At 38.3% G+C, this 10,747-nt stretch overlaps 1 protein-coding gene across 1 annotated transcript in view; it reads right to left on the bottom strand.

Moving 5' to 3' along the window:
* GTDC1 (glycosyltransferase like domain containing 1) overlaps positions 1–7,127 on the bottom strand; it is a 132,025-nt gene extending 124,898 nt beyond the window's left edge. The window contains exon 1 of the mRNA XM_019472274.1: positions 6,940–7,127. Coding sequence (XP_019327819.1) covers positions 6,940–7,121 — 182 coding nt within the window. The 5' untranslated portion in view covers positions 7,122–7,127. The remainder of the gene's footprint in view (positions 1–6,939) is intronic.
* Positions 7,128–10,747: the final 3,620 nt, after the last annotated feature.

Below are 10,747 nucleotides of genomic sequence, written 5' to 3'. Positions count from 1 at the left end.
AATGGGACTGTATTAAAAAAAAAAAAAAAAAAAGCAAGCATATTGGACAAATTAAACAACTAAAGTTTTTAGAGGGAAGCGTGCATGTGGGGGTTTCCACACAAAAATGTAAAGAAAACCTGTCACTTTTAAAATGAATAGCTACCATCTGCCAGCATTTTATCTGAGGCAAAGTTGATTAATGCAAAGTGAATGTTTAAGATCGCATTGCTGTCTGCCTGAATAAATTTCAGGTAGTTTAGTTAGGAAATTATTTGTCCTGCTTCTTAAGAGGGGGGTTTTTTTTGTTGTTATTGGATTCCTCCCCCCAAGCTTTTACGCAGCCAGACCTAAGAATAAAAACATTTGCTCTTAAATTGCCGCATTGTACAAGGACTTTGAGCGCCAGAACATTGTTTCTGGCCCCTCTGCGCCACGGCAGCAAAGTAATTAATCTGTCCGACAAAGGAGATCCCACCTCCTTCGCCAGCTTCATGAAAACTTTCAGGCAGCCTCTCTCGGTCATACTAAAAAGTAACTTTTAGCAGTCTAATTGTGAACAGAGAAACCACAGCAGTGCTGTTATCCTCAATAGGAAACGATTTTGCCCTTAGACCTTACTTAATTTTTTACTGGATTACTTAATTTTTTACTGGATTAATTTTTTTACCAGATTACTTAATTTTTTTACCTTTATTTACAGTATCTTCCCAATTTAAGAAAGTAAATCTATTACAGAATTTAACCATTTTTCTTTTGTTAACTTTATCAAAGCATTGCTTTCTATGAGCGTTCTGATAAAAATCAAATACATTTGATTATATGTAATAAACAACTTCTTTAGAAGCTTACTTTGAACAGTAACATTTTCAGAAGAAGTTTTCAGAACAGATTTCGGGCGATATTAACCTAAATCACACCAAACCCAGTTTTACATGTACGTTCCCGCGTTACGTACTTCCAGCATCAGATGGCCTCCAAGTTCTCCCTCATCAGAGAGAATTTCACACCCATTATTCAGGCTGGGACACCCTCTATTATCCGGGGCTACAGAAGTGGGGGGCATCATCTGTGATAAGTGGTGGAGCTTCACGCCGTTCCATATGGACGTATATTCTCTTTGCTTGTACTTTAAGCTGGCTGGACACCAGCCAGCTCTGGTCAGAAGTCACAAAGTTGTTTTAGCTCAGTACATGGTGCCTGTGTTTCGTATCTCGGCAGGGTTTATTGGTTTAGGGTCAACGCGGCGCTAGGACGGCCATCTGGCCCCCGGTGCGAAGCTAGCTCCCAACCAGCTAGTTCAAAGAGTGGGCAGGATGAATGTCTACGCGTTTGCACAAGCCCGTGTGAACTAACCTTGGTGAACTCAACTGATTTGCTTAAAAAAAAAAAAAAAAAAAAAGGCAAGCAAGTTTAGCACTCATGAAATTAAAGAAGTAATGACCCTTTACTCAGCTCGGGAGCGTTAAAGAGGAGCACGGGACTAAGCGATGTCTCCTGCACCCTCCCTTGCAGTGCACTTTGCCCCTTTAAATGAAGGTTTTCTGTTATTCCTGGTTTGGACATCTCTACAGCAAGGTAAGAAGATCATTATTTGTATCCATCGGTGAGACTATAGAAATGAGTAAGTTACACCCACACGGTATTTTTAATCAAAGATGAGACCTGAACCCTGTCCTTAGGGGATACCGGCTATTACATTTAGTCACCTTATTTCTTCATGCCTTTATATCAACTAATCAAAGTACAAAGGACACCACCAGCCTATTCGCCAGGAGCACGTTCCACCGCATCTGACATAAAACTGCAGTTAAAACACACAAACGCTTCTTAACTTTACACTGAGCAACAAAGAAATGGCGTGAAACTAAGACCAGCTCTGGGCAGGAAATTATTCAGCAATTCCAAGAAGGTGAGCCACGTCCCATCTTCAAATGTAACGAAGTTGAGCAATAAAGACCAAAATACACACTCTTGGTAGTCGATACCATAAATGAGATTCAAGTTTTATTCACCTATATACAGAAGCAAACACCATAAAATATGCCAAAAAAAAAAAATTTAGTACCAGGTAAACTTTTTTTTAATTTGCAGGTACACGGTAGGTACACGGTTATCTTTTATTTAACTAAGGTACTACTCGCACATACAATTTATTTATTTCTTACCTGAGTATTATTAGGGCCAAATGCTGGGAAGGCCGCTAATGCAGGGAAAACTATTCCACTTCCTATGAAGATTCTATAAAGGTGCACTTTCAGCATTTGACATAAAGATGTAAAAGGACAGAAGTGTTCCCAGCACAAATGGGCATCTATGTATTCACCTTTAAAGAAATGGCTGAAATTTGCCCTGCCTTGCTTCAATTCACATCTTCAAACATCTTCCCCAGGACATATTACTTGCAGGTATTTTTTTTAAAAGAAAATATCTAGAAAACAGTAAGTACTCTAGCTTACGAATGCTCGCACGTGCAAGCTGTGTTATGTTTTCAGTGGGACTGAACTACTCACTGGAATGAAAATTTACAGGATCACCGTTTTTAAGAGGACATTTAAGCGACACCGGTCCATCAGTTAGTAAAGAATTCACCCTATAATAACGCATTTTCTCCTTATAGAACAGAATGAAAGAATCAGATCTGAAACAATCCTAAATCTAGTAGCCTTAACAGGTTATTTAAAAACCAAACAAAACACATCTACATTATATACTGTTGGAATATACTATACATTACTGAACACCACACCCCCCAGGTTTGGGTTTTTTTTCAGAACTCTATTAATTGAAAACAATGATTTGTTTTCTCCTTTGTAAAATGTAAAAAGCATAGAGTTTGTCTTTAAAATATAGTTGTCAAATATCAAGGGGTATATATATGCTAACATTTACCCTAAGGGTATTTCAGGGCTAGAGTCTGTTACAAATAAAATCTTTATTCATATGAACAGCTACCTGGGGGGCAATACTGAATGTTACACATAATATTTATATATACATATTTACAATAATCTAGCAGTGCTATTAAAACAAACTGGAAGCTACACTGCATTTAGTCTCTCCATTTTGCAGATCTAAGTCTTATGCTACTAACTTTTTTGGTTTTGAATTACTTTCTGTAAAGGACAGTCGCTAAAATGCCAAACGCTTTCGCCTAGTGTGTCATATCAACTGTTTTATTATTTGAAATTTAAAAGATTGTTCATGGTAATAAAGAATAGAATTACAGAAAAAAGAAAAGCAATCTTTTTTTTTTTTCATTAAATTCTGCAACAGTATTTTCAAATTTGAGAACTCTCCTTGAATTAAGAAGAAAGAAAAAAAGGGCTAAAAAAATTCTTTTTTTGTTACGTGCTTTCTAGAATTACTGAATTCTGACTGTGTGCTATGGAAAACAACTTTAGACGAGATCAGACATCTACATTTATCAAAAGAGTTTAAGCTGTCTGAAGCGAGTTGGGAGACAAAGCAGACAACGCAGCAGCTCTGCAGACTGCCAGCAGCCTGAGGAGGTCACGTCTCTCTGCTGGACCTTCCTAATTTACGGAATGAAGATGATGTTATTCCATCAACCGCTAACAAAACTCTGTAATTGTTGAAAAACTTGTCTAGAGAAAGCAGACGGTAATTCTGCCCTTTTTGAGTACGTTTCAAATGCTGTGGTTTGGAAATTGCCACCACAAGGATGAAACTCCTTGTACTAATGCAATGTCCAAACAGACACCTTCTTTCCAATTAAGGAAAAATCATGTGAGTCTCTGTAAAGCAATTAAGAAAGCTCTTAAAAACGCTCAGTTCTGTGGCTGCTGCACATCAATATATTAGACCATTTCAAGTTTGCTTGCCAAGTAAGCCACCTTTAAAAACTCTCCTTATAGCCTTCCAAGTTGGAGGGACACGCTGCGTGCCTGATCTTCCCCATTCATCAGGGCTTCTGTCCTCCTTTAAGGAGATGAATGAAGACGTGAGCTGGTTTAACGACACACTGCACAATGAAGCCATGAAAACAGAAAAGCAACATTTTTCTAGAGAAACGCAGAACAGCCTTTGCATCGTGGAAATAATATAAATCTGTGCAGTGTTGCAGATAAAATACTAAGTGTCCGATACCTTCCATGATAGCTACATGTGTTCCCCTTGAAGGGTGAGGACATTTTCGCCCTGTGACAACTCTGGGTAAATCTCATTTTTGCATGGGAACATCATTTTATTGCACACCAAGACATCGGCTGCATGGTTCACAAAAGTAACATTAGGTGCAATTCAACTCAGCTTTAAGTCTTGCTCAAGGGAGTACATGTCTGTTCTCCACTAAGAGCATTTGCAAGTTCATCACATAAACTTCGTGGTCACTGCAGAGTGTCTGAATTTAACATCTATGATTCTGCACTGCATACTCTGCTTCGAAAGCACTTTTTAAGACTGTTCCTTAACTCACTGAACATCACTTGAAAACTAACAAACCTGCCTTCTTCCCATAATCAGCTTATACGTATAAAAGTATAGATCTTTTAAAACATATGTATACGACTGCTGTATAGATGTATAGCAATATCAGACTTATTAGCGTCAGTATTATTTCTCATACATACCAGCATCTTGAAATAGAGTTTGAAAATAAAAATTTAGTAATGCAGCTGCATTTCCAAAAGTGTTTGCACTCGAAATATTTGTGACCTTTCTGTATTATTAAATGCACAAATAGAAACAAGGTATTTTTGAAATGTCACATTTATGAAAATCGCTCGTAAAAGAAAATTTTTATTCTCCCAATAACGTCAATATTATAAATAATGCAAATTTGGTATTTCCCACGACCTCACAAGAAGGTTGAAATATTTAAGTGTGTAATTCAAAACACACACTCTTGCCAGTTACCAATGAGAATTTTGTCTTAACAAACTAATACCTGGGAAGCAGATCCTAAATGGTTACTAGCAAGCTAGAAATACAAGAATCAATGTTAATTTTAATCAATGTCTTTTCTAATAGGAGAGAGTAGTCAGCCGCATTAGGTTGTAGTCTGATGCACTTAGACTTTCAATTTAAGAAAACACTTGAAACATTCAATTACAAAACAAACATTAAAAATGTGCAAGTAAAGTAGAAGGTACCTCTAATCAGTTTTCCTCTCACCAGTCACATCAGCCCTTGTTCCTAAAATTTTATCCTGCCTGTGAGGATAAGGCACACACTTTCTTAAACATCGCATCTTTGTGAACTTTGACTATTTGATTCTGTCTGATCAAACCCTAAGAGCAACAGCAAAGAAAAGCTTTCCTCTCTTTAAGATGCTCTATTGGTTAGATCAGATCTATTTGCTGTCAGCAAAGGTTATATTTGCACATAAGTCTATGACAGATTGCAAGTTTATTAACTTCAAGTGAGTTTTCAAGCTGCTGGGTTGAGGTTTTTTTTGTTGGGTTGTTGGGTTTTTTTTGTGGGGTTGGGTCGTCATTCCCTCCCCTTTCCCCCAAGATGTGGGTTACTTGACAAATTGGAGTTAAGTTATCTTAGGTCAATGTAACTGTAAGTTAAACTAATGAAATGCATGTCTATGAGTGATGTCTGATTAGTTTAATACAGTTAGTGCTGGACAGCTTGGGCTGCTGACCTTGAAGGAACACAGATAACATTGCGATGCGTTGGAGGATGTGGTTGCGATACAAGACAAATTTACATAACAGTTTGTCATATACACTCCTCCAAAACAAAACTGTTGCAAAAGGAAAGCAATAGGAAACCAACGCTAAATGCCTCGCACAAGACAAACCCGAGGAAAATTAATTATAACATTTGGCTTGGGATGGTATCTTATTTTAAATACAAGCCAGAAGCAGGCACAGAAAAGGTGTACATTTATATAGTATGCATTCCAAAACGGATTAGACATTGTGTTGGGTAACACTGTTCAAATGCAGCCTTCCGTAGCACAAGATCTACTTTTGAAATATCATATTCCTTTCCCCAGCCAATTGTGTCTACTTGCTCCTGGTAACAAATACCAGACCCAGTTCTGAACTGTAACTAGTTAGTGCATCATTTAGGTGTGCTCAGAGTCCTGCTGAAGTTCATTCTGTGGCTGAAAAGCAGCTGCTCATCCTAAAACATCCCCGTGCATGAACGGTCTCTCTCCATGAAGGTGCAAAGTCAACCGAGTGCTCATTTACTACCCACGCCGTGACGCTCTGCTGCGCACCCTGAGCGGAGCATGCACCGTGCCATGCGGTATGTCACTGCTCAGTACAATCATCTTACCACATCTCAACTGATCAGGTAGGCCAAGCAAAATCGCTGGGCTTAAAGACAGCTTAGTTCTGTAGTGACTGATTCTCACTACCTGATAGCTATCTGTTGACCTAAATCGTCTGCTTTTATCAGTCCAGGTTCTAGCTGATAGAAATTTGCCACTTACATAAATGCATAATTGACATCCACAGTTGCTGGCACATTACAGAACTGAACCATCATTAAGATAAAACTGCTCCCTTAATCCTCCAGGTCAGCCCGAGTAGTATACTCTGATAAATCAGTTGCTAATAGATACATCGGAGCACAAGGGAGGAAGCTTGAAGCATTCACATCTGTGCCATCTTTGGCAATCTGTGAAGCGCAGTTTAAACCTTTCAGTGTTACTGAATTCACTTGATAATTTTAAAATTAAGACGTACATATACATCTATACACAAACAGGTATCCATACACTTGCACTCTTAGAGACTTTCAAGGACTAGCGATGCAGGACAAAGTAGTCTAAGAAACTCTAAAACATGGCAGTAATTTCCCATATTTATAGCCCAAGAAGTCAATGCAAGAAGAAAAACTTGTATTGTCCACTGCAAGTCTCCGTTTGCTTGCGCATATATGCTTGCATGCACATAGCTGAAGATTCAGCTCAAGAGACCTGGTTGAAGGCCTCTCTGTAATTTGAGCTGTGAAATTACTCAATTCCTGGGTTACCTGTAATTAGTACTTGTTGGCACTGTTTGCATGAAATAAAGAGCAGCAGTCCGTGCTTTCCAATGCCACTTCTTGGCAGGGAGCGTACAGAGGACACAGTCTTCTTGTAGCTCTTCCTGGAGAAGATCCATCAGCTGTTTGTGGGAACCACCATAAAAGGCTTCAATGAGAAGAACACTCATTTTCCAAGTACTTCAGGTCCGTTTGGATTCTGAAAATGACAATAGAGAAATATTTTACTTTAGAAATACACCTTGTTTTATTTAAGAAAAGGATATTGGAAAAAGCAGAAACATATTGCAAGGCTTTACAGTGTCTTCATTTTTCCCATGAAATTAATCCTCCATATTATATTAATGAGTTTACTTCAGAAAAGGCTACTTAACAATTATATGACAAAATTATCACACCCTTTAGTTTTAACCATTAAAAGATACCATTTGTAATTTTTAAATGGATCAAAATGTGCAAGACCTCAAGAAAAAAACCCCAACAGTATTTTGAATTTCTTATTTTGTTTTCAATCAAGTATTTAAAAGCAGCTTTACTTTACACACTCTTAGGTACATCATTCTTCCATACGTTAGGGAATATGTCCATATAATGTAGTTTATTCATTTTTACACAAGTTTCTCCCTTTTCCTGGCGGTAGATAAAGCTAAAGAACAATTCAAACACACTTCAGCCCCAACAGTTTCAAAGAGTGGCGATTTGGGTAAGTGACTTAAAGCCAGAGAGCAGTCTGGGGAGATGCAGTCTGAGCATCTCCCCGGGACTCTCTCCTGCATCACTGCGAGCTGGGATCACCACCCGAGCAACATGCTCCGACCCTAGAGGAGATGTAAACCATGTTGGTTTTTTGTGGGTTTTTTTTTTTTTTTTTGAGTACTCCAAAATGGCTGGAAGAGAACAGTATCGCAGGCTTAAGGAAGCTCTCAGATGCGAAAGCCAGTGAGCTGCTCACAAACAGGATGCAAAACGTGCTGCCCAAAGTGAAAGGAAAGATGAAAACCCTGTGACTATTGCTCACCTCTTTCATGAGTCTCAGGCTCATGTACTGAAAAGCTGCTTTTCAGATGCTTCAAGCAAAACCATCACATACAAAAGCTGAAAACAAAACCCTGAAAGGTATTCACCATCCATGACTGCCTCTCCGATGGTTTCCTTCTCAACGTACCCTATAACAAGGAAGGACTCTCCGTTAAACTAATTTGCTCGGGTTTCGTGTTTGATACTGTATATTGCAAGACCGTACGTTCATTTCCTGACCTGTAATTTCTAGTGGTTTCAGACTGTAATCCTTATCTTCTCAAAGCCTCTGGTGACAAGAAGTGAGAATTCAACAGAGAAATACATACTCTCCAGAAAATCTCAATCATCACCTCAACCTTGAAATTTAGTTAAATTCAAGTTCAGGATAAAAAAAAAATTATATATTCTGTAATGAGAGGGTAGAAAACAAAACAAACAAAAACCCCCCCACCTTACAAGTGCATTGTAGCTATCAAAAGATCAACTAGCCAGCAACAAAAATCCAAACACTTAAGAAATTTAATTGGAAGACAAACTATAAGAAAGCTCTAGATAGCTTCAAGTCATTGGCCCATCATGGTGCAAGCTGAAACGGCAATGTAGATCTCCTGGGTCATTACAGATCAGCAAGAGAAAAAGTATTCCATGCTCTGACCTTCTTGCCATAATCCAGCCTGGATTCAGGTTATAATTTGCTCTATTATTCACTCACCCCTACTGTTTCAAATAAATTATTTTCTGGGACAAATGTGTTCCTTTCAAAAGAAAAATGATAGCCTTCTGGAAGCAGAGACTTCACTCCATTTCGGAGCTTGCTTCTTTTCAGGTAGCAAAGCAGATTCTGATCTCTTTTCCACTGACCTAATTTCAAAAATCACACTTTTGAGATCACTGACGTTTTCTGAATTTACAATGATGTAACCGAAATCATATTCTCTACTCCAAAGCCCTTTTGGAGCCTGCAGGGTAATAACTGCTATAAAAACACAAGCTGTGTTTTAGAATATGCACTATTCACCTAAAGAACAATTTGTAATTAATCATGCTACGCTTGTCATCAAATGTCGCCGAAAATTTAACTCAAAGGACTAGAGGGAAGCGTTTTGCAAATTCAGCCCCTAAAAAAAGGGGTATGTGAAAAGTTGGTAAATGCCACTGAGGCAGTCACTCAGGGAGAATGAGTTGCAGTTAATTTACAAATCATTAGCGGTATCAGTAATAAAGTAATTCGTTCATGAAATATCTGATCAAATTGCACTTCATCAGACTAGTTCTGAAACCAGTTTTATCGCTAGGTTTAGCTGAATTGACAATGTGCTCTTTGGTTTTATTTTGCAACAGTTTTCACTGTACATCCCTTATGGGGACAGAGAATGACTGTACGTGCTGACGGTAAGAGACTTTTTCAGTTCTCAGGCTTCCTTCTTGCTTAAAGATCCTGACATTTAGGTTATTCTGCCTTTATCCTACCTTTAGATCTGCTAATAAAAACGCGTTATGCAAATATTACACAAATATTGCCATACAATAAAACTCCCTTTGGCTATTTACATTGGGAAACTGGGTTGAAATTGTGGATGCATCGTGGAGTGGGTGTTAGATGGTTCTTGCTGCCTAATTCTTCGCAGTAACACTTGTAGACCCCACGGCAGCAGCACACGCGGGTGAAAACCAGCAGCGACACATTTTTCAGAGACGATCTGAAGCTCAAAGGCTTTCTTACAAAACTCTCGCTCCCCCAAAATTTAGGTACTGCTCAATAAAATCCTCACTAGCGCTTGTAGGATTCTAGTGTCATATTAACTTCATACATTACCAGCAATATACATCAAATTCGATTTAGAAAAAATGTTACATAAGGGGCAACTATGGCATGTTTTGTTCTAGTTTTGTTTTTTATGAGATGCTACTTATATATGAAACTACTAAAGAATAATGGCAGCACAATATATGTCACGTTGACTTCAGGGATTGACTAAGCTGGAACAATGAAAAAGCCAATAAATCTTCTGTTTTAAAAAGATACACTGATAATGCAAAGGAAATTATATTATATATAACTAATAATTTCTTGTATTTAAAAAGGCACAGAGGAGGTAGAACACAGTCGTTTACCTCATATTTCACCCACATGACTTCCAGTTTTGTTCACATACAAAAATAACATCTATTATTTTTGCTTTATTTCCCTTGACCTAGCCAAGTTAAGGTAAATATGTACCATATACTCCTCAGAGGTCTCGAAAAGACACAGCTGATAAATGGCCTGAGAACATTCACCGTATCTGATGGAATGCAATCCTCAATTAAATATAAATCACTCCAGGTATTCTTTTCCCCATTTCAAAGAAAACAACAAATATTAGAAAAACAGAACTGCTTCCCCTTTCTCATTACAGTGCTTCCTCTCTGGAGCCAGCAATCCTGGGTGTTCCTCTAGCAGCTCAACCCCATCCGCAGGGCTGCAGCACTCTCTGCTTTGAAAATTTGCTGCTCTGCCTATACCAAACGTAGCAGCACATTCTTCAGGATATATATTAATAAGAAACTATCCGAAATAAGAAAATCCTCCCAAGTGGTAAGAGTGTGAAAAATGACATGACTAATACAGAGGTATATTAAACTACTGAGAAATTTAGGTAGGCAATTAGGTGCTGTCTCAAAGCCCAGCATCTCACAGCGACATTCATCCAGGACTTTGATCATTTGCTTCAGCTCTACCGCACGGCGAGCATCTTGCAGAAAAATAGAAGGTGATGGAGTCCCTAAATGGGCC

This window comes from Aptenodytes forsteri, unplaced genomic scaffold, assembly GCF_000699145.1.
Source record: "Aptenodytes forsteri isolate BGI_AS27 unplaced genomic scaffold, ASM69914v1 Scaffold11, whole genome shotgun sequence".
In the NCBI taxonomy this organism is placed as follows: domain Eukaryota; kingdom Metazoa; phylum Chordata; class Aves; order Sphenisciformes; family Spheniscidae; genus Aptenodytes; species Aptenodytes forsteri.
This window is presented reverse-complemented; position numbering and strand designations above follow the sequence as displayed.